General features: G+C 37.6%; 2 protein-coding genes across 7 annotated transcripts in view; one reads left to right on the top strand and one right to left on the bottom strand.

Moving 5' to 3' along the window:
• Positions 1-24,613, top strand: part of GPR155 (G protein-coupled receptor 155) — a 57,433-nt gene that overhangs the window by 16,560 nt on the left and 16,260 nt on the right. For 3 of the 6 annotated variants that reach the window (XM_075710804.1, XM_075710803.1, XM_075710805.1), the window contains exons 7-16: positions 941-1,061; positions 2,405-2,489; positions 2,571-2,661; positions 3,782-4,007; positions 4,665-4,766; positions 6,491-6,624; positions 8,144-8,239; positions 9,252-9,316; positions 10,038-10,175; positions 12,363-14,421. In XM_075710804.1, coding sequence (XP_075566919.1) covers positions 941-1,061; positions 2,405-2,489; positions 2,571-2,661; positions 3,782-4,007; positions 4,665-4,766; positions 6,491-6,624; positions 8,144-8,239; positions 9,252-9,316; positions 10,038-10,175; positions 12,363-12,585 — 1,281 coding nt within the window. In that variant the 3' untranslated portion in view covers positions 12,586-14,421. The other 3 variants (XM_075710806.1, XM_075710807.1, XR_012831061.1) reach the window with 3 other exon arrangements.
• On the bottom strand, positions 17,527-24,516 carry SCRN3 (secernin 3). The gene is made up of 7 exons (XM_075710855.1): positions 24,349-24,516; positions 23,984-24,165; positions 23,001-23,200; positions 22,100-22,312; positions 19,340-19,502; positions 18,781-18,961; positions 17,527-17,986 (listed from the first exon to the last, which is right to left on the bottom strand). The coding sequence occupies exons 1-7, from the start codon at positions 24,514-24,516 to the stop codon at positions 17,831-17,833; spliced, it is 1,263 nt and encodes a 420-aa protein (XP_075566970.1). The 3' UTR covers positions 17,527-17,830.

Raw genomic sequence — 24,613 nt, 5'->3', positions numbered from 1 at the left:
GCTGAGAGATCAGACAGGTGCCAGTGCTGATGCAAGGGAGCAGTGTGGGAATGCATGGCTGGTGGCTAAGGAAGGGCAAAGCCAAATAGCTCTGGATGAATTTAAATTTATTTAAATTAAATTAATTTTATTTAATTTATTTTTAATTAATTTATTCAAATTAAATTGACTTTATTTAAACTGAGAAAACTATAGAGTACATGTTCCTTCTTCCCTTGAAGTCAACTGCACAACTGCTGTTAAATTCAGTGAGAACAGCCTGTGCTTGTAATATATCTGTGTGATAGAGCTTTCTGAAGTGTTCTGTAGTTTAAAAAGAAAAATATATAGTAAACTCTCTGAGGTCTGATTATGGAGTCACATTTGAAAAAAAAGTCATGTATGAGAGCTGCAGGTGCTTCTTGTCTATAACAGCAAAGTTAGTTTTCATCTTAAAATTTTGAACTACTGTATTACTGTTCCCATAATAATTCTGTTCAGATTCCTTCAGTACTAAAACTGTCATATATTCAGTATCACTGAGTGAAAACTTGTATAATTCTTGGCTGAACAAACATCTGTTGACTGCAGCTTCATGTCCAAATCATTTCAGATAAATGGTTTGTACTTAACAAAAGCTTTACTTTTTACTTATTATAACATATATAAAGATTATATATTTTTTCTAACTTGCCTTACTTCCAGTTTACCTGAACTATACAATTGCTGTCAAAAAACCCCTCCTGAAAATAGGGTACCGTAGTCAGTGACATAACTGTAATACTGAGTTTACTGCTGCACTGCTTTACTGCTATGAGAACTATCCTATTCATAAAATCACACTCCAGTGATTTTGAGGGTGGAGTTCTGAAGCTTATTGTAGCTATATTACACTGTGTTCAGTTTTTCTTGTCATCCTGCTTTCCCAATTTAAATGATGGCATCTTACCTTTCTTTCCAGTTTATTGCTTGCATTGGAATGGTGGCATGGAATTTCATTGTTAAAGAGAAAGACATCACCATGCAGATCCTAGTATTTATATTCCTCTACAGCTCACTTTATAGCACCTACCTGTGGACAGGTACGATTTTTATAGCAGAACCTAGGTACTGTAATAAAAGATTAATGTACCAAAATGATTTTATTATATTCTTCAGAGTAATTGCTCCTTTCACTTGTATGTAGTTCTACAAATATGCATACTTGTAAGCTGCACCAAGCTGCAGCACTGGCAACACAGGGGTTGGTGTCAGGCACTGCTTCTGCTATTGGAAGCTTGTACCTAGGCAGGTCATGTTTGTCTTTGCTAGATACAGCAGCCTTGCTAGCTAGTAACAAAAGACAAGAACCTGCTCTCAAGGCAGAAGCAATTACAAATGGAGCAATTGTGATGGGTTGCCCTTCAGCTAGTCAAAATCTTATTGGTGATTTTTAATCAATGCAGAGTTTAAGATTTTAATTATTCAGCACTAAGTAGATTTAAAAACTTAGTGCCTCAAAAAAGTAGGAAATACAGAATGAAGAGATATACCAAAGAAAGTAGCTTTAACATTTCTTTCCCGGGCAATTGTAATTTCTAAAAACAATGCGTGTGTTCTGCAGGTGTAGATGATTAATGAAGGGATTACTTGAAATAGGCGGGATTGAAAGATGCCTCAAGAAGCTGGGAGAACCTTACATGTATGATTATAAAAGAGACTTTGGGTATTCAGGAGACTTTTTATACCATTCTTAAGTCCAGAAGTGTAAGGGTTTAATTCCTGTGGTGTTTTTGTGGAGTAAGTTGTACTTGTGTTTTGCTGAAATAGGTAGCTCATGTTTAGTATAGCCTAACATAAATACTAGCTTTGCTTCAGCATGGGGAATGTTGCTGAGCTTCCGAGTTGTTAATAGAATAGGCAGTTCCAGAAGATGTTCCCGTGTATAGTTATATATGTAAAAACACATAAAACTTTTATGTTAAATTTATCATTGACTTCATCCTTTATAAAGGACTAGTCAGTTTTTAAAGAAATGTTACAACAGAATACAACATTATTTGTTGGTTACTTAAGATTGTCAGTCTAGAAAAACTGCTGTTGATACCTTAAGAAATTAGTTACTTGTGTCTTAAACATTCTTATGACGTCTTTTATACACTTGTGAACCTTTCTAAGCATTTAGAAGTGGATGTTTAACATAAAATGTCCTGGAATTTTTTCAATGTTTCATTAATATAATTTTTTTAAGATAATAGGTGTTTCTATTTTACTTCCTCAGAATACAACTATAAAAACAATTTTGGACTATTTGAAGGTCTGAGAAGAATATCTTAGTTATTGAGCAGGTTGCATTATAGAGTTTCTAGACTCTGTATTTATCTGTTCCCTTTCTAAGAGTAAACAAGGCTTTTTTTTTTTTTTTTTTTTTTTTTTTTTCCTCCAGGTTTTCTATCTTTCTCTTTGTTTCTGTTGAGGAAGAGAGAAGCCATAAAGATTCCCATTGGATTTATTATCATAGCTGGATGGGGGTAAGTTAATTCAAGTCTTTTCTGGTAGAATTAGTGGGAGCATGCTAAATATGTTACTTTCTTTGTATTTTGCTGTTCCAGAGTCCCAACACTTCTGGTGGGAATCTTACTAATTGTTGGTGAATGTAACAACACTAGTATTGACTCTGCCTTTTTCTATGGAAAATATCAGGTACGAATGTGTTCTGTCCTCATCACTTCTGACATCTGCCATGTTCAATACATTATTGAGAAATTGTGTTCTCTGTTTGCTTCTTATATAAGTAGCTTTCTGTCAAAGTACAGGCTACCGTAATAACAGTATAATTATAGAATGCTTATAAATTGATACAAAAATGTATTTCTGTAATGAACCATTAGGAAAACTTGTTTGAACAAGGACCTTCATGTTTAGGCAGGTATGACTAAGAAAAAGAGGGAGTAGGTTTCCCGAAAAGACTTACGAGCGGTAATGAATTGCAGAGCCCTTTTTCTGGTGACTAATTTGTAATCTTGCTTGATAATTATCTAAAAATGTTACCACCCAATAACTAATTAATGGCTTTTTGTCTGTAATAGATAGGATCTACATTACATGTATAGCAGTAACTGCTTGCACTGTGGGAGACTTCTCTGCACAATCATGGGTTGAAAGTCCCTGAGCCTGAACTACAGTTTTAAACAATAAATAGTTCCTCTTATCAGAGGATGTGAAGTGCACTAGCCTAGATGTTTGTCACATTTTCCCTCTACCCCTTATGGATAGAGGCTATGAGTCTCTCAGGGTTATTCATGTGGCACTTTCACAAGGACTAAAATAGCCTCACAGTGGACTCTGGGTATCAGTGTCAGATGATTAGAAAGAAAAGTTAATTACTGGGATGCTCCCCATTGGAGAAAGCATGGAAATTAGAGCTGTGCCAGAGGGTGACTAGAGCACATTCCTTTTTGGAATTAAAAGGTACTTGAACAGAACTTAAACTGGAGCGCTAATGGTCATGAGGGGAAAGATGAGGAGGGGATGTGTTTGGATTGCATGGAAAATAGGGGTGCCCACAAAAAAAAAAAAAAAGAAAAAGAAAAAAAGGTGGTGGTGGGGAAAAGCTGAGTTACTTAGGCAAGGAAGATCAGTCTCATGTACTGCTCGCTCCTTCAGTGACTCAAGATGCAAGAGCATTAAATACAGAAAAAACTGCCTTATTCAGATGCATTTGTAATTATATTTAGGAAAGTACAGAAGTTAGAAAGACAGATATATGCAACTATTTTCCTTTATTTTGTATTTAAGTGTATTTTCTTTGCCCTCTTAACAGGTAATTACCACAGCAGTGATCCTGTTCATCAGTATATTGATGTCAGGTATCTCACTTATGTGCATGAACAGAAATAGGCAGGAGTCAAACTATGAGGTATTGAACCCATATTCACCGCGTAGCCAAGTGGAGGAGGTTGAAGTGGAAGGGAGTGAGGGGAATCGAGTTTCAGCCACTGTGCCTCAGCCTTCTGCAGGATCTTCTGCACAGCCATCTGCAGAAAGAGGTAGGGAAAGTAGATTTGTAAAAGAATAAATGGCTTGGGATACAATAAAATAATGTTCCAAATTTAATTCTGACCTGGGGAGGACAGTTGTTTACCCCTTCAAGAGTTACACTAGGACGGAATCAAATCTAGATGTAACTGCCCAAGGATTTACATTTATGTTTCTAAGGAAAATTTGATGGTTATCACTGTAAGGGTGGGGAAAGTGGACAGGAAAAAAAAAGCATGTGTATGGTTTTTATGTAAGTAGTGGTATCTTGATAAGGATGTGATAAATGCAGTCTGCTAGGTGTCTTAGATTGTTTACCCACTAAACCTTCCCTCTAAGCATGAGTTATATGCCTGCAGCATTGCTACTCAATGTGTTTCTAATCCTCCTTGTTCGTATGTAGCCTTTTTGATGCATACCGTATGTTTTCTCTCTAGCTAAAAGTGCTTGTGTTTCTTCTATGGTGGTAATGCTGTGTTAAATATTTCTATATATTAGTGGTGTAACCCGTTTACCCTCTCAGCGAATTGGAAAAATGGTCTGCTTTCTCCTTTTGGTTTATTTTTGAACATAATAGTTAAAGCTGTATAGAATACATTGTAATAGGTGGAAAATAAATTATGGTAGTGAAGGAAGCTAACTGTCCTGTTACTGTATACGCTTCATAGGTTGCTGTTCTTGTCAAGCAACAAATGGTGAATTATCCTGTGCTAGAGAGAGCAAAGCAGTGTCAAATGCTGTTGAAAGCAAGGTTCCTCCAATTGAGACAGGTAAAACAGTAGTGTGTCTCCTTGTTTTAATACTATAAACACTTCCACAACATTTATGTGTGGTGTTCTCACAAAACACCTCTTTGGGCTGTTGTTCTCTCCACTCTACCTGAATAACTTGTATTTCATATTAAATTCAAGTATCAGGAAGTATGTTAGGTGTTTCTTCTCTTCTGTCTGATAGTTATTAGTAATCTTTCAGTGCTCAAGATGGACAGTTGTTTTGTGTTGGGTTTTTTTACCACTACGCTACTTTAAATGCTCAGAAAAGGACATGTTAGACTTTACGTCTCCATCGTTGCCTTGTTTGGACACTGGGAAGTTGAATGCATAACCGTAGTTTGCCTCAAGTTTTCAGTTTAAACACACGTTTTTACATGCTCATGTTCACATCTTGTGTCTTCTAAAAAGGCCTCTGAAACCTTTGTTGTAATTATGCACAGGTTTTTGAATTAGAAACTTTAGATCTAGCACTTACTGCAGATTAGATCAAATGTCCATGCTACTGTATTATCCATGTCTAGGGGAGAGAGATGGAGAAAATTGACTAAGGGGGGCTTAGGAGCCACTGAAACAGAAAAAGTGGATCAAAGTGACTGTTCAGCACCTGGTTGAAAACTGCAAGCTCAGCCCATTCTCATCGTACATCGGTTTCAATGATCAAAGCTAGCTGCAGTGCAACCTTTCTTTTTTTTTTCTGTTTTCTTTTTCTTGTGTGTTTTGCATCCTTAACAAGGAAGTTTGTGTCCTTATGCTTTGTTTGGGTGCAGCATAACTTTCAATAAATCTAAATATTTCACACTGAAACATACTTCTTTACGCTAGCTTTCCACCTATTTCCAACTATTTTATCTATTAAGCAGTTTAGACAAACATCATAAGAATGTCTTCCGATGATGGAGGAATGCCAGTTTAATTTTCTTGTTGTAAAACATAAGGTAGAAAATATCTTATGATTGAGTGGAAATTTTTTCGACCAATGGAGTGAACACTTCAAACTATAAATCAGTAAAAGCAAATTGTAGTGCATACACTTCTGTTACTTATGGCGCAATAATTACTAATCCTTCTACTATCCCACTGAACTGCTATGACAGGTATCTGGTGCAAATACTTAGATATGTCCTTGCCGGAAGGTTTTTCACTGCCATATAGAGGAAGATAGTCAGAATTCCTTAGAATGCTGTAGCTGGAAGACAAGCATCTATTCCCTGTGTGTTTGGCTCTTTTGATTGATAGAATTAGGACAGTGTTCTGATATACCATGTTAAAAATACAGTCACGGAACTGAAATAAATACAGTTGATTGTCTGATCTAGAGCTCAACAACACTGCAGAGTAAAAACATTAGAGCCGATGGTATATTTGAAATACTTATTCCAGAAATTTATTCTAAGTTGAAAAAGTGTTCTGAGAAAATGCTATTTTTTTCATTATTTCTAGTAGTGTTTTGTAAATGTTAACCACACCTTACGTTTGCATTAAACCCGTGAAAGAAGAGTTCTGTTGCAAAAAGTTTTTTCATTTTAGGAGCACATGTAAACTACTGTTTCATTTGAGAATAGATAGCTTTGACAATAACATGTTCAGATAATACTAAATTTTGTATGTGTGACCAGTACAGATAATTATAAGGTAATTTAACTCGGCAAGTTACATTAACAAGCTTGCTCATGGAGTTCCTAAGTTAGAAGCATAATGAAAAATTCTGGTTTGTTTTTCAGCTGATCAGTGTGTGAGTCATTGCAGTGCTCAAACCTGCGTATTGGCTCAGGAAGAACAGCTTCTACAGAGCGGAGACAAACAGCTGGCCAGACATGTGCTGCTGTGCTTACTTCTTATTGTTGGCCTGTTTGCTGTAAATATTTTTTCTCCCCATGTTGTTTAACTCATTGAGGTGGAATGATTTTTGGGAAAGCTATGTAGACAGTTCAGTAAAACTCTTCCAATTCCTCATGTAACAATTTATTCAATAAATTAGAGGCTTTATTTTGTCCCTTGCTGGAAGAGGGATATAATAAAACTAATTTTTCGGTGCCACATCGTAAATTAAAGGTAGGTTAAGATTGATGCTGTTAGGGAGCAAGCCACACTGGAGAACCAGAAAGGGGGGAAAAAAATTGAATTATCTAATTTGGTAATTAATTCATCACTACCACCCCTCTTCCTATTTTTCTCAAGAGCTAGTCTTATTCCCAAGACAATAATCAATTAAAAATATAAAGTGAATTCTACTTCTGAAGGAGACTGTACAAAAATTTTTTCCATCTGATCATGCTTATATTTGGAATTTGGATTTCTTTGAGGTGCTTTAGTAATGGATAATAATGTAAGACTCTTTTTGAAATGGGAAAATGCAGTTTTGTTGCTTTTAGTGGTGGTTTGGAGGCAATCTAGCAAAGTTGGTATTGCCAAGCATCATTATTGACTAGATCCCTCCTGTGTAAAAGTGTGAAATACCAGGATCTAATGCATTATGGATATAATTTGAATTTTCAACTGTGACAAATATGAGAAACAACTCTCTCTGGAGTGTAGTGCTCAAAGTGGAGCTTCTTGTAGATGACAATGAAATGGAAAATACTATGGCACAAATATATAGTACTGCAAAGCAGGACAGTGTGGCACAACTATGTAGTGTAATAGTTACTACTGTTGCTTTTCAGGTCCTGTTAAATTACAAACTGGAATTTTTCCCTCTCTCCTGTATTGAATTTTCCTGTATCAAATATTGCATGCTAATATATTTTTTTACATCTTCTATATTTAAGAGGTGTCCCAAATGTTAGCCTCTATTTTAGTTGTATTTCAGTGATTACCTAGATACTATGAAATGAGGCCAGTTACATTAAAGAATTAGCCTTTACACCCAAAGGGGTTAACTTTGGAGGTTTTGCCTTCTGTCAGGCATCTAAAATAGCTGAAGTGACATGTGCTTCAGCTTAATGCAATCTTAACTATGCAGAAAATATGTAGAAAGCACTGGTCTCAGCTAAACGGGCCTAAAGATAAATACTGCAAATCTGTCTGGGCTAATATTGTCTGTGTTAGGTTGAATACCTAAGTATGCTTAAGGTAAGTACCTTATGTAAACATGTAAAGGGGCAGGACCTCTACACTGGTATGTTTTGCATTATTTTGTTTAAAAACAAACAAGCTCTTCCCCCTCTCTCCACTATTAAGCCTAACTAAAATGAAGTTTAAGGTGTTTATTCCCTCTTACTTGTCTTTATCTGAATCATTTGTTAAATAAAGACAGTGAAAACTGTGCAAGAATCTGTTAGCATGTAAAGAGTAATAAGAAAGTGCTTTTGATTTTTTTAACAGTCTGTTTAGGTTTGTGGATTTGTTGTTGTTTGGGTTTTTTTTCTTAACAGAATCTTTCCAGTTGTTTGTGGTGGCTTTTCAACCAAGAGCCTGGAAGGCTGTATGTGGAATTGCAGTTCTTCTGTGCTGTGTTTAATTTTGGTCAGGTACTTATCACTGTTTGTTCTGAAAATTACTTTGTTAGTGGGTGTTGCAGCATATGCCATTACAAGCACTGTAAGTTGAAGTCCTCAAACAATGCTGAAGTCACTAGCTCCTTATGTTGTTTTGCCTTTTTTTAATCAAGCTTTTTCTTTTGATAGCTTTCTTATCATAATGCATGTCTTTCATGTGCATGAGCATGTTTTATGTGCATGAACACTTTCAAAGGTACAAATGGCAACTGAGTGCCAAATGCCTATGGAAATTGAGTAGGATTTTAGCCTTATTTGTGCCAGAAAGTTTCACTGGTGTTGCTTCTGTGGAATTACACCAGTATAACTAAACAGGTGCAAGATGGCTACATGGATGCTTTCACTATAAGGCTTTAAGATATTATCTCTTCAGTTTCAGTTACAACACCGTTACATGATAGCTCACAATCAGATGTATAATTGTTCCAGCTGCACATAGCCTAATTCAGTGCAAAGTGACACAAGGTAGCTTTGTTATCTATGAAGGTGAAAGCAAGGCAGTGTTAATACACATACTAGAGGAAAGTTTTACAGACCCCTGGACAGGTGTGCCTACAAGATGCACTGCAATATCAAGTAGTGATAGTAGTGTTGATATAAAAGCAGCACAGAAAAATGAATTAAGTAGAGAGCATTCTAGCATTCAAATTACTATAAGTCAGTTCTTTTCTTGACGTTAACAGAGACATATTTAAATGACTGGTTATGTAAGGATACTGATGTTTTAAGTGTGAGATGGCATATCACAGCATTAGGTTTACTGAACTGTTTCTTGAAGTTTCTTTGATGGACTGTTATGTATTAATCTGTCTTTTTAAGGCCCAAATGAAAAATCAAAGCAGAAACAAAATGCATTTTGAATGATATCTAGAAGAGGGGTACTTCTCACGTGTGTTTTGGCAATGAGTTTTTAACATTTTATTGCTGTTCCTTAGAAACCAAAGGTTTTGCCTGAAGTTGCTTTTTCTATATTTTTTTCCTGCAGGGCTTCATTTCCTTTGGTATTTTTGGCTTAGATAAGCATTTAATCATTCTGCCATTCAAGCGAAGGTAAATAGAATCTTTACACATACACTATAAACTTAGATATTAAAGATAATAATTTTTAAAGTTTATTGAGTATTCAGTGCCATTGCATTCCATTTCCTGTCTGTTCGATCTTCCAATTTTCTTTTCTCTCCCAGTTGTGGAGAGCTAATTGCAGTTCACTGTGCCTGAGTTTTTACTGCTGTCCTAGTGACAATCCTGGAGACAAAAATCCCACAGGCTCCCTGTAGATAAAATCTTTGGCAAATGATGGAGAAGTGAGATGATGGATCTTCAGAAATAATTTCAGCTGATAAATGAAAACTTAGATGCAAATGCTGAACCAGATTCTATCATCGCTGTTTTAAAGTCCTGTATTCATAACCTCATGCAAGTGCTTTGTGTGGATGGACACTTTCATTGATACCTGACTGTGGAGGAGTAAGTTTTGCAAAGCCATCTTTAACTTAGAGCTAGCTGGCTGCGGTGTGAATCCAGCAGCTAAAGCTGGCTCCCAAATGCTCTCTGTCTTTCCTTCTGCCTGAGCCTAGAATAAAACCTCTCAGTGTTCAAAGTCCATACAAGTTTATTAGGAAGATTGTATATAAATTATTGGGCACAAAGCCAGTAAAACAGCTGTGATAAGCTTCCTGTGAGTTCTGTTCTAGTATTTGCACTTTTCTTAAAAATGCCTCTGGTTCATTTGCTGGGGTTTTTTGGTTGCTTGCTTTTTTTTTTTCCCAAGACTTGAATTTCTCTGGGGAGGAAGAGAAGCAGCAGGGCATACAGATCCCTCTGTACCTGAGGAAATCAGGATGACCTGTCAACAGTTTGTTCGTTATCATAGAGACCACTGTGTCAAAAGCATTGTCAGAGGCAGAAGGTAAGGTTCCTCCCTGCATGTATAACTTGTTACAAAGGTCATAGCTTGCCTTTTGGGAATTAATGAACTGTAGTTTAATCTGTCTGTGGGCAATTCCTATTGTGGCATGTTTATTCAAACCTCAAGGTGAGGATTAAGAATTTAGCAGCAACAGAGAAATGTTTCTAGTCTCAAACTGAAACATTGCGGTGTAAGTTATCACATTATCCCATCCAGGTTTTATATAAATTATAAGTAGTTTTATATGATTAAGGCATGGCCCCAGTTTTTGCACTTCGCTGGAGTTCGGGAGAGAAAAATCTTTCCTGAAGAAATGTATATGTTAATGCCTGTAATAGAGTGCGTGTGTGTATGAGTTTTGTCAAACTTGAGACCCTTCATTTGTTTTGTTTTGAGGTTAAGAAGGTGTCAGTATTTATGTGACTGAACATTTACTAATAAATAGCTTTTACAGGAGGCGAAACCATGCAACTGATGTCAGTGTGTACTCAGAGGCCACTCAATACATGAGATTATAGTGGGTTTAGCACCTTTACACCTTCTGAGTTCATACAATTTCTTTTGCTCATTCTTCTCGTGAGGCCCAATCCTCAATTTGTGATATCAGCAAAGCATTCAGTTGCAAATTATGGTACCCAAATCAAGGGTTATGTATTCAGGTATGTGTAGGTGGATGAGAAGAGAAATGCAGACAGAAGCAGCGGGAACAAGGAAAAGATTCTTCCTTTATTTAAGTATTCACTGTATGAAATGGAGACACAAAGAATTGTTCTAACAGGACACTTCTACTTTTCTTGTTATGTGAGCTTTTAAGTAGGACTAGTTTGGTGGGATGGGGTGGTCTTTTAATGGTCAAATAGTTTGAAATCACATTCCAGAATTGTTTTTTGACAGCATCATGATTTCATTCAGTCTCCTCAGAAATCAGTAATGTTGCATAAGAAATATAGTAATAAAGTTATCCATTTAGGAAAAATGAATTATGGCAGTTCAAGGACTTGCTTCTTTCACGCCAGACAGAAAAAAATGTATCAGAAAAATGTTTGTTTTTAAATAGGACAGGTTTTACAGCTGTGTTTCCTGTGCCTCCGCTGCTATTGTGGTTCCTTGGGTTTTGGGCTTTCCATTTGGCTGGGTTCTGTGGGTATTTTTAATCATATATCACCTGAGAATACATCAAAATCTGACATTTGTTGCTGCATTGTTTTAATATTATATTTGTGCGGAACTAGTTTCATGTCTTACTTCTCTCTGCGATTTAAAAGAAAGCATTTATCTTCTCATTTTAAATATTCATCTGACTTGATCCTATCCTCTTTGATTTAAACATACTGTACCTGAGACCTTGTAATCATGGATTTTTATTTATTTTAATTTTTGCTTCTTTGATAATAGATGTTGACACTTGCTCTATGTTACTGCTGCTTTTAACTTAAAAAAAAAAAAAAATAGAGAAAGAAGTTTGGTTTTTGCTGTGTAGCTGTTAATCATCTTCAGAAACCCTGCGCTTGGGTTCCATAGAGCAGATTTTAGATAACCAGAAACGTTCATTGCTGCAGGTAAATTTCTGAACGGTGTTTTTACTGCAACTAGGTAGATGTTGGTGGCATTGCCTCATAAATATGTAAAAGAAAATCAGTTTAGTCGTGTTGTAAAGGTTTTGTTTATTCCTGTGTGGTAATTATTTAACCAGATATGCAAGTTAAATGTTTTTTGTTTACAATATACGTAAGCATTTAGTATCTGTTTAAAGCTGTAGAGAATTTATAAAATGGAATTAAAGTGCAGATTGAGTTCCTGTTGCAGCAGGCATGCTGCACTCAAATCAGATATTTTATTGCAGAAATGGTCACGCTAATGAGTACATGTGAAGTAAGTATCCAAGAAATAGAATTACATTGTGTGTGTTTTTAGGAAAATTGTTACTTATGTCCACTGAAGTTTATTTGCACAAGCTTAAAATAACTTCATACCTACATTTTGCTTCTCATTGAAGTGTCTATACGAAAAGGTAGCAAACGTTGGCATGTCCCTAATATACAAAACTTACAAATTCTCTTCTAACATGCTCTTAACTATCATGATGTCTTTCCTTGTTTCCTGCTATTTTTCCTTGCCTTTCCCCATCGTGCAGTGGTGATACCAGATTTACAGAACATGTGGGTGAATCATTCCTTTGACATACAGGTGTGGTGCAAAGATCTCCACTGGCATCTTCTTTGGCTGTGACCTGGTGAACTGGCTCATGCAAGTTGGCCTTGCCTCTGACCGTGGTGAAGCTGTGATGTATGGAGACAGACTGATGAAAGGAGGCATCATCCAGCATATTACGAACGAATTTGAATTTCGGGATGAATATTTGTATTACCGCTTTATTCCAAAGAGATCGGTTGCAGTTGAGAGCCATTGACCTGAGCATGTAGGCAGAGGACAGGCAGTTAGGAGTGCATGTGACCATCTCCTCTGTCTTCACCACTGAAAACTGGAAGTATTTCTTTCTCAGGGCTCTCAGAGAATTGTGTTATTCTCTCTTGTAAAGTTAAGAGATGTGGTTCTACTTGGGTCTATTCTGAAGGAAATGGTAGCAAGTGATATTTAGTGAGCGTTCCAACCAGAATGCAACTAGAACAAAACAAGATGCTCTGGATTTAGAGCATTTTTTCCATTTTGAGCAAAACAAATAGTAAAATGATATGTGTCACTGTCGTATTATAGAGGCATTATAACAGCAGCTTTAGTGACTGGTGCCGCAATGGGGGAAAAAACCAAACATGAATGAGAGGTATTTTTCATGTCGCTGTATGTTTTCCGTATTTCAGTGTGATGACATACTGATTCCTATTTATGGTCAGGCTTCCCCCTGGCTTCATAGAAGTAGGATTTCTTCTACCTTACCCCAGTTTTTACTACTCTACTCTTGTAGAGTACAGGAACTACACCAGGAACTTTTTCTAGCTGTTTACACCTCAGATCAGGTGGTTTGTTTCTCCCTTAAAGATAAAATCCTCTATTTGTAAAAGTAGAATTGTTATGAAGATGATCCTGATGTCAGAGGATTAAAGCTGAGGAAATACTGAGTGGAATAAATAATGCTTTTGTACAAACTTACCAAATCTTAAAAACATATAAAAATACCCACCACTCCCCCAAATTAGGAAATGATATAATGGGATTTTGTATAAACAATTGGTTCTGAAGTTTTGCCTTGTGGTGCTAGTAACAGCTTTGTCAAGTAGATTTTTACCTTCTGAAATTAGCCTTCCCAGTTTAATTCAGAAGTGCCAGCCTTAAATAAAGATGTTATGGAAGCCTTGGATGCCTGTGCAAGTTAAGATGAAAAATTTTATCAAGTCATAAAACCTTTTAAATGAAATACAATGACTTTTAAACCTATTATATAAAGAATCCTAACTGAACATCCAAGCTCGGGTTTAGAGTAGCTAAAGATCCTAAAATTGTAGTATTGGTTGCCTAACACAGGTTTCTAATAAGCCTCAGGTATCCCCCTACGATGTTTAAATAGTTACTCTAGTGTCACTCAGATTCCTGTGCACTGAAGGCAGAATCTGAGAATCTGTGTGTCTTCTGCAGTATTTTGAAAAGGTTAAAGACAAACTGTCGTATGAGATAGCCATTATGCTGCCCTTTTAAAACTGCAAGAACAGCATTTATATGGCTATATAAAAATTTTATATAGTGAGGGAAAGGAACCCAGGTATTAAAAATTATTTGCTCAAGCATATGAATAACTCTTCTCATGTTTTTTTTAAAAAGTCTTTCCCTTCTTTTTTCTTTTTTTTTTTTAGTACACAGATTTTTATTATAGCTACTTATGCATCTACTTTGTATTAATAATGAAAAGTGATTTTAGCAGCATAAACTGCTCTTCAAGAAACAGTTGTTTTATGGTAGCTATAACTCCATGCAAGACTTATATTGGAAAAAATAGTTCCTTTTGCTGTCAGTCTTATTGCACATCCGCAGTGTGCACAGAAACATAACTGCATCCTACTGCATATGTATGCTGTACAAACTGACATATTTTGATGTTTTCCAGCAACAAAATAATTGACATTTGTATCGGGCTGTGGTCACAAAGGAAAACAATAGTGTGTTTCCATTACAACTGCTGAAGATGGCTACATCAAATATTTTCGAATAATTAGATACATGTGACTTAAGAGTAGAAGCCATGAGTATGTCTGGCTTCTAAATACTGTAACTTGTCAATAAATTGATTACTTGATTTCAGAGTTCTGAGTTTTGATGTGATATGAGGTGTGGGAGGGTTACATGTGCAAGTCAAGATTTATGACAAATGTGTTTTTCTGAGAGATTTGTTGAAGTGGCTCATGGGTGTCAAGTTTGGTATTTCTTAAATCCACCGTTGATGCTTTTTAAGAAGGCAGAGGACTTGTTAATGGGTGTTCACACAAAGATACCAGTTTTCGTCTAACAGCCTAAACAAATCTTTAGTAACATTTCATGTTATCATCTACTTACCAAATACAATTTTTTCTTTTTTTTTTTTTTTTTTAAATTTTTCAAATGTTCAAGAAGTTGCTCTTAGGTCAGCTTCACAGTCCTATGCATAGTCATTGTTCTTGCACTGCTGTCTTTCTCATTTTCATCATAAAGTCATGCCCTTGCCTCTGTTTTTATAATGGCTCTGCTATTCCCTAGATTTGAACATGTGTCTGGTTTAACTAAGAAATTGCTCAAAATTTCTGCATAGAGAAGGCTCGCCATTACAAATCTAATGAAGGTAACACCTTTAATTGACAACTGACACCAAATTCTGTTAGATTAACCGTTAACAACATTGTGACTGCTGGTATCATACACATTAGTCCGGTAAGAGTCTATGATGGTTAATAAATAGACTAAAGAAACAAGGAATGAAATACAGGATATGATAATCTATTTCTGTATCACTGGGTACTTCTGGAAGCTACAAATAGACTTTGAATAGCTTTAGAAAGTTTAATAACTCTTTTTATCTGATAAATATTTGCTTCCACCAAGGAGCACTGGCAAGTTTTAAAATAGTTGACAATTTGATGTATGTCAATAGTTGGATCTACTGATGTGTGAATTTTTGGTGGTTAGAAATAGCTTTGCTTTAAAGATGTGGTCAGTGGTTCAATGAATTCTTTTATTGTGAAGGTGGATTAGTTTGGGAGAAACCTCAGTTAACTTGGACGTTACAGTTCCATGAAAACACCCACTGAACAAGTCCAGGGGAGTCTCCTGTGAAACACTGGATCTTTTTTCTAGCACTAATCTCAAAATAATTGTGATAATGGACAGGGTGGATATCAAGCTTCTAGTTTTCTACGTAGCAATTTTAGTACTTTTTAAATAATGATCCTTCATAAAACTCTAGACCTTTTAAAATAAGCTGTAAGATGTCTTTCTAGATGAAACACATGCAAAGATTGCCCTCTAGAGGACATTCTGGGGGGTTTTTGGGTTTTTTTAATTAATGTATGGTTGTGGGAGGGAGGGTTATTTATTTCTCCTGACTTCATCTTCATTTTCTGTTTTTACACTGCATGTGTTCTAGTAGGATGAAATCCCAGGGAAAAAAAGGTACGAAAATATCCTATACTCTGTTGGCCATCACTTGATCTATCTCCACACAACATGTTGTTTTTACTTTATATCGTGTAGCACAGAAACTAGGGAAACAGTCAGACTGTATCTGCCTATATTACAACCAGACCAATATGCTTAACCTGGTTAATTGCCACCCCATGATTAAGTGGCTAAGAAGTTCACTTAAAGACCTTCACTACTTTCATTCCTGTGTAACTTCACTACATTTGCGTTGTAGCATAAAATTGTTTCTCTTGTTTTGCTATGCTAACCTGTAAATTTGACTCACACCTTGGTTTCCATCACAGTTTTACCTGGCATTTATTGCTGCTTTGAAGTTATCAAAGAGCTAATGTGGAACAGCTGATGATCCAAAATAGGATAAAGATACACAATTGTCAGATATAGACATTCATGAGGAAAATGGGTTAATACAGCAAAATTTTATTAAATACATCTTCCAGTTCATGAACATCCACTGTGCTATTGAACTTCTAAGAAATTTTGTTGGCAACACAGGCACAAAAGGTTCACAGTCAACTCAAGCTTACTTCCAGTCTTACCTGCTACTCAAGCTTACTTGCTACTGCCACTTGGTACACATAGGATCGCTAGAACTAGAAAGTTCAAGAACCTTTCCTGACCCATTAATTTTTTTGCTGTGGATCTGAACACAGTGTCCCAAACTAAGTTCTACTTTCATTGTAGGGTCAGGAAGAACAAATTCTGCCAAGCTCTTAATTTTCTTACTCATTACTTCATTGTATATGTATTTCTTTTGTTCGCCTATACTTTTTTTACCAGTGGGGGGATAGAACAGTTTCTAACATGAGAAAACTGCGTATGTGTAGTGCTGTCTTTAGCATCTGAGATGATTCTTGAAACTGACTAAATACAGAAATATGATCAAAGAATGGTCTTTCTGTGGTCTGCTGTGTCTTTCTGTGGGGATGCTCGGTCATGTTACATACTGCTACTGCAGCTGTAATGCTCCATTTCATGTTACATGTTCTCTTCTGAAGGTTTGCAAAAGCGCTGGTGGCTTTTTTTTCCTTCCAGTCATACTTTTTTATCCTGCTTGATCATGTAGCGAAGTCAGAATCTTCTTTGTTGTTTGCTCAGTTTGTCCCTTGCCACAGATAATAAAAGTAGTCACATACTGGTCATTACTTTTAAACAGGATCAGGGAGGAAGAGTTCCTGGCAGGGCAAAAAGCTTGATTAAATCAACTCCATAGTCTAGTAATTTTGGCAAGACAAGTCATGGTTAAAAGACTTCATATGAAGTGAAAAAATGTTAAAAGTCCTTTTCAGTGTCCTATTGAGTACATGTATATACTTGTGTACCCCAACCTCTTCCTTTCTAGTTGCCTCATTTTAAAAAAGTAACAATTCATGAACATTAAAAACTCCCACATGATGTTATAAAGTGTATTGCAGAATTAATTTGACAATAATCATATTGTATGTAAATAAGTTAATTTATTTTTCAGTATCAGGGTAGGGAAGATAGACAGGGAAGTGAAAATTGTGTGGTAATGTGCAGGATGCTTGCATTGTTGAATCCATGTAATCAGATTTCACAACAAATCATGGTAAAATTGTAACTGTGATTTGGTTTTAATATACCTTAAACTCAGCCTCATTTTACATTGAAAGAGTAGAAGGTTCATATATGAAACTTATCTTAAAACGGTTTTATCAAACAACTGAATATTAATCTTACTTGACTTGCATAACACACTCCTTTTTTTTCTTCAGTGCAAGTAATAGCTTCTACACTTTAGAAAGTCCTTCAGCATGGCCATTTTAATTCAGGCAATGTGAAATTCTGCTATGATTATCGTGACTATAAAAGCTACATGTGTGTACACTAGAAGGGAGTTCTCCAAATCTGTGTTTGTATTCTTCATCCAGAGGCAGAGTTGTTCTGCAATGAATCCGCATCTTTAAAACTGTCCATACTAACCTGGTATAGTGAAAACAAGATATAATCTATATAGCCACTTCATTCGAAAAGTTAATCACAAACCTGAATTTTACAACATTTTAGTAGTTTTAGCTATATATTTTCAGTTCTTCTTCTACGCACTGTGAAAAAAGGTTAACCACTTGGTTAATGTCAAGACATCCGGTTTGCAGGATTGATTCCATTTCACTTATCTTCCGTTTCTCCAACTCCTGTATCTCTTTCAGCATCTCTTTACCTTTGCCCTGCAAAAACAAATGTCTGTATTTCACTAAAAACTATAGAGTACGTAGTGTTCGCTCTAACAAAATTCTGTTCTACTGTCCTTATTTTAACCTCTTCATAGCTTCTAGGGTACAAGGTTGTGTTGGTAGGAGTTAGCACCGTGACAGGTTTTCTTAGATATCTTTCCTAATATCTAGCACTCACTTCATCTCCCTGCATCCTTGCCTGATGGATTGAAAATAAACAACATTAAAGCTGCTCTAGGTATTTGTACTACCAAAACGTAAGTGGGCATATGTCTTATTTTTTAGAACACGGATCTGTAAACAGGAGAGATGTAAAAAAGTAAGCAACTACCTCCCTGCTTCACCTTTGTGTCCAGCTGTCTTTGTGATCTTGTTTCCTTTCCTGCCCATACCAAGCAATGATAAAAGGCATGCCCTCCTTACTGCCTGAGCCCAGGGTCCTGAAGAGTTTTAAGTACTCTAATCAGGAGCTGTATATTTGCCTGTGGCTGCTCAAGCATTTCCCCAATGTCTGACTAGTGCAGGAGTATGTGTGACCTGCTGCTTTGCAAGATGAGCAGTACAGATACTTGTCTGGGGCTAGGCCTGGGGGTACAGCAAAGTGCTAGTTGTAATTTTTAGTGTTTGAAACATATGCCTGCCAGATGCCAAGACAGTGGGCTTCTGGTGCACTACAGTGTTCTTCACAATCCATCAAAGGGCATTAAATGGTATCACATTAACAAAATGTGAGCAAGGAGCTTATATAAACCACCTGCTTGCACTGAAATCTAATTTAATCAACGTACCTCGATAGTTTCCATAACTACAGCAGCACTTTCATGTTTTTTATAGAGCTCATGTCTTCGATCTGGCTTATTCTGAAAACGTGGTTGCTTCTTAACTGGATCATTATGACCAAATGTAGGGGAGCTAGTTTTTAATAACTGAGTAATATTGGGCACAAAAATGAAAGGCTTGAATACAGACCTAGAAAGAGAAAATAGAACAGAGATCCTTTACTGATACAGTTTTGTTAACATTGTCGAGTCAGTAGATTGCTGTATTTTTTTCCCCATTCTTAAAATTCCTTCTTTTAAGAAAGAAGTCTTAAAAAAACAAACAAAAAAATCTCGTAACTGATGTTTAAGTCAGTGTCATAGCAGTGTTTCACTAAGTAGGTTGGTAGATAGCATTAAGGTACATGATGTACGTTATGTTCCTCCTACTTTCTGATTGTGCTTTTTCAGGAGAAAAAAAAGAAAAAAGAAAAAAAGTAAAGCAAGGAGGAATATAATTAGACAAATTGCACCGCTTTTCATTTAGATATTTGCAACTTTTTATCATAATTACTTGCTGCTACATCACCTCGCAGGATCTGGAGTTCCAGTAAAGAAGTGAATACATGGCAGATTAGGCTGCTGAGGCAATACAGACACCATGCTTCCAGTTGTCATAAATCCACCTTCCATATTAATGCCACTCTCTTTGTCACGAAGAATTTCCATCATTATTTCAGAAGTGATAGATCCTATTTAAGATACAATACAATTATTTACACACAGCGCTACTTAGAACACCGACTAAATGGTATGCTCTCTATAACTGGCTGCTTTTTCCTTTAATAGGCAATGCCAATTTTAGTTTGTGTTGGCAGAAGAAAAAAATGATTCTAATAGCATACTTCAATATACTTTAAACTATTATTGTTTTCCCCAAAGAATTTATTTCAAAGAGTAGGTGATGATGAGCTATAACATTTATGACTTAGAAGAGGGTGAGGACAACAACACACAATGTTTCCCAGAAAGGTAAAATACATATGGCTAGCAAATGGTCGTTCACACAGTAACTTTTCAGAATCAAATTAGTAGCTTGGATTGAAGGCTGAACTTTCTGAGCACTGAGTGTAAGTTAAGATAAATAATAGTTATTGGTATTGGTACACAGTTAATATCATTAGGTTGTTTTGAAAATTTGAAAATGACAACAACTGTGCATGGATTTTGTGTGTAACTTTGAAAATGAATAACAAGACTATTACTACTTTTTCCTTTTTTTTAAAAATTTTAATCATCTGACCTTCCAATGCACTTAGGCTTCAAGCTGACAACTGAAAAGATGCACTGGAGTAACAACATGTTCTATACTCAGAAACATAAACTACAATAGCACATCCATTGGTAAAGAAGTCTTAATCAGCTAGCTGTGTGAGGTATAGTGCCAAGTGTCTCTATGAAAGTAATTTTCTTCTCAGTCAGGTGAAACAAAACCCTTTCCACAGATGCCTCTGCATCTAGTGTTGAAATGATACTGCTGTTCATGTTGTGTATGCTGGAGCTTAAATGCTGGCATGGCATCACTAGGCAATCCAATATTCTAACAGGCAGCACTTGCAGTAATTTTCTTTTCAAACTTGGTGTACCAGTTGAGTGTATGCTCGTGGCAGAAATGCATGAGTTCATTCACTGTTTTTTTTTAACTTGAAGGTATCATCTACCATTTAATCTTTTCGTGTTTCCCTCTGTGAAGTTCTAGCTGCATAAAGATTCTTTTTACACTGCCTTGCTGTTCCCTCTCAAAATAATCACCCTGCTGCTAATTCAGATGTCTCCAATTTTATTTTTTATACACGATTCAAATTGCCTGTAGACATGCATGCAGCACTACATTTCAGCACGGAAACACTCTTAAGTATTCCCACAGTTGCCTGGGAAAGTCAGACAATTCAAAAAAAAAAGCCAGATGAATCAAAGAAATTCAAAGAAGCAACATTCAGTTTGTTGACTGCAAGTTGACAACTTGTCTAGCAGGAAAGAAGGTATTGCATATTTTCCACTAGACTTTTTTATTACTTTGTATTCCTGAAATACATTCCCTATTTTTCGACATATAAATAATGTTTATCTAAAAATGGTCTTCACATGGCAGGCAGCCTGGAAAAAAAACTGTAATGCCACTGAATGAAAAAGCTGGGAAGGGTAGATGAAGAAACCAGTGATTTTACTGATGCTGTAAACCAAATAGCTTTTAGTTAGGACACCTATTTAAAATAAATCTAAACAAACTGAAACCATATGAGGCTGATAACCTGAACGCCTAGTGTGATTCTTAAAATGGCTCAGGTAAATGCCTCAAAATGGGGATTTAGAATGAAAACACTGATAGAATCTCAGCATTGTTGTAATGCAAGTAAATACAGGTATTATGAAAATGCTTTCAGTATTCAGAATCCGCAATTCCCAAAATGAATGCAGGATTTACGTGATCACTAGAGCAGGATAGCAAAAGGTAATTCATTCTGATGCATTAACTAAATGCTAAACCTGACCTGGCAGAGCTCAGCCAAATAAATAAAAAAACACAGGGGTGCAGTGTAATTTTGGTTCAGATTAATTACTTCAAATGAGCAAGTGAATACAGATGCAGCAAAAACCTGCCAGGTGGATGCAGTTAAAAGAGAACTAATAGCTTCTTTCTACAGAGGTCTGAAAAATAAGTGAATAAGTTAGTGATTAGGAGCACCTGCTTAGAGTACAGAAAATTATTCTGTTCTGTTCTCAGAGTGTTTTATTAGACTACACAGGGTCAGAGTAGCACTTACAGTGAAACTACAAAGATTTAAAAAAATCAATCTCAAAAAATAAATGCAAGATAGATATCTGAATGCTGTGCTGTTGTTTTAGGCCTATATGAATGGTACCAGACTGAAGTTGTTCATAAGGTTCTGTCTGTGGCTGCAAAACACTGGGAGTCTATTTTAGTCTCTTTTTTTTTTTTTTTCTTAGGCTATACATTATTAACTGTACCTCTGTCTAAATGTTTCAGAGCTAGGTCTTATGAAGTATTTAGCTGTACGGTCATAAAGTGTCCCCTTGGTGTTGTTACTGTAGCTGTGTGTGTTTGGTATTTGACCCTTGTTTTAATTTTTCCTCATCAACAAATTGGCAAAAATGGATAGAAGACTTCAAGTTCAGCATTTCTCCTTTAGGCAAAAAATTATTCTAATAAGTTCTGGTTCACCAAATCATGTGAATGATTGCCTGCATCAGATGTCTAATCATTTATGATTTAATGTAGCTCACAAAATGCTTTGCATATCATTAAAAAAATTATCCAAAATTATACCTTCGTGTTTGTTCAGAAGTTTATAGCCTTCACAGTATCGGCCTCTGGATGTGGTCATTCTGGCAGTATTTACATAAGAATATGTGGCAGCAAAATCAAATTCCTTTTCCCCATCCCACCAGCCCTTGCTTTTGGCATATTCCTTCAATTCTGGGTGTTCTCTGTCAATCTTGGTTGTGATGGAGAGCTGGTTGGAAATATTCCGTACACCTCCTGTTTGCAAGATGAAGAAAGAATCATTTTAATACATCGAATGCTTTTTCTTGGTATTTTATTTACAGTTAGCTTACTAAAGCAAATTATGCACCAAAGAGTTTCCTGTAAGATCTGTGAGTCCTGTGGTTTATTTTTGGCCCTCTCTCCCTGGCTGTATGTATCCTTCTGACTGAAATTCCACTGCCACTCAGTTCTGACTCATTTACTTCTATTGCAAACACCGTATTTCAGGTTCTGTCCTGATTATTTGCATCTTTACATTCTTCCTCTTAGACCTCCAAAGACATAGCTTGTCCTTCTAAGTCCACTGGTGGAATCAGCCACTTCAGGGCCCCCGGCACCAGTCCTGTCAGTATTACCCTGTCGCCAAATGAAATTGTCATCGACTGCCACCATCCTTAAGACCGTACATACAGCTGTCATTCTCATGCTGACCTTGCTGTCCGCTGTTCTCCAAGTGCGGAGGTGGTCATCTCTGACTCTGAGAAGGCCCCCTGTGACTCACCTCCTGTGAAACTGCTAGCCTCTCCACACTGATGCCCTAGGAAGCAACTCCTGTTGTTTACAGCCGCACGTACATATCTGGAAGGTAGTTTGACGCTTTAAGGAAATGGTAAATGAAAAGTGGAGAACCGCTAACTGTCATTGCATTTGAAATATTTAAAGCAAAGAGCATCACCCATACCTTCTACTTTTTCTGCTGCCCAGTATTTTCCTGATGTCTCCAGCACCCATGCTTCCTTTCTGTCGGCTATCAGAAAACTGTTATGGTATGTAAATACCATGTGGCTCTCCATACAGTTTCCTCCCTGTCCATATTTTTCTAGCAAATCAACTATGACGGTAAGAGCCTTTTCAGCTGTGTCTGCTCTCTCGAGTCCAAGCCTAAAACAAAAGGAAGATGTTATTGTATCGAACTGTAAACTTGACATACAACTATTCAGCCTGAGTATTCAAACTGAATTGGAATGCTATTTCTGTATGTACCTGATGCTTATATGATGCGGTCAGAGAAAGAAGCAAGCCATTTAAAGGGCTTGTTTGAAGTAGGTCCTGTATGTCCTTGACATGGGGAAAAACAACCAAATGGAAATACAGAAAGGCAGGGAGAGGGCTCCTAGGAAACACCTCCAAGTCCTGTGTGGGTACTGGACTAGGGGGAAACACTACCAGGAAGAATTGACTGACTGCTGTAGGTTAATGAGAGTTACACTGGCACCCAGTAAGGCAGGCAAAACAAGCTGTCATTATTTACGTGGAGGTGCATGGCTAAAACTGAAACTTGAAAGTATGTGTGTAAAAGGCAGGGGAAGTGGGAAGCGAGAGCAGACCCCAGAAAAAGGCCCAAACACTAGTTCCTGAAGGCGAGCTGTGCTATAGTTAAGGGTCTTGTTTCAGTTTAGTACAAACTTTGTAGAGAGAAAAACATTTGGTGATTTCCTTCACACATTCTGTTCTAGCACCTGATACCTCGCACGGGCTCCCAGCTCCTGCAGAGATCTAATGCCTGTGCCAAGAAACACTTATTTTTAACCACGGCCAGAACAGCAGAAGAGACAGAGGTGTCTTCTGAAAGTGAAAGCACGTATTTCCCCGCACCGCTCAAGGCAAACGTTTTGACATGAAACTGGGAATTCACTACCATCTACCGAAGCAGCCCGTGCAAACCTTACGAGGTCCATGCCGAGGAGAGCTTCATGGTCGCAGACCTCCTCTCTCCCCCACACCGCTTCGTTCCCGATGCACACGCCGTGTTCGTTGGCCCCCATCTCTGCCCCCCAGAGCCAGGAGGGGCGGCTCAGGACCACGGCGTGGGTCTTTTCGACTTGCTCAATCTTGATGTAGGTGCACTGCAAGAAGCCAGAGCACACGACAGATGAGCTGTCCCGCCATCGCTCTGGCGAGCGTCTCCCTCCCCCCCCCGCGGCCCAACGGCGGGCTCAAAATAAAAACAGGGTGAAAGGGGTTGGGGGTTTTGCCGCCTCCCGAAGGACTCGCCGTGCCCCGCGGCGGGGCCGCCCCCGCGCCCTCACCTCCAGCGCGGCGCCGGGCGGGTGCGCGGCGGCCGGGAAGTGCACGACCTCCTGCACCTCGTCCGCCGGCCGGTCCGAGTTCTTCCCGAAGACGACGCGGCCCCCCGCCGCGGCGGGCGGCAGCGCCACGAAAGTGTCGCAGGAGCGGGGCGGCGGCCGGGGGGCCATGCTGGCGGCGCGGGGGGCGGCGGACGCTCCTCAGGGCCCGGCGGCGGCGGCGGCGGTGGCGGCGGGGCGGGTCTGAGCGGCGGCGGCGGCAGGAAGG

This window comes from Pelecanus crispus, chromosome 5, assembly GCF_030463565.1.
Source record: "Pelecanus crispus isolate bPelCri1 chromosome 5, bPelCri1.pri, whole genome shotgun sequence".
NCBI lineage: Eukaryota > Metazoa > Chordata > Aves > Pelecaniformes > Pelecanidae > Pelecanus > Pelecanus crispus.
Note: the sequence above shows the minus strand (reverse complement) of the source record. Positions and strands in the feature narration are given on the sequence as shown.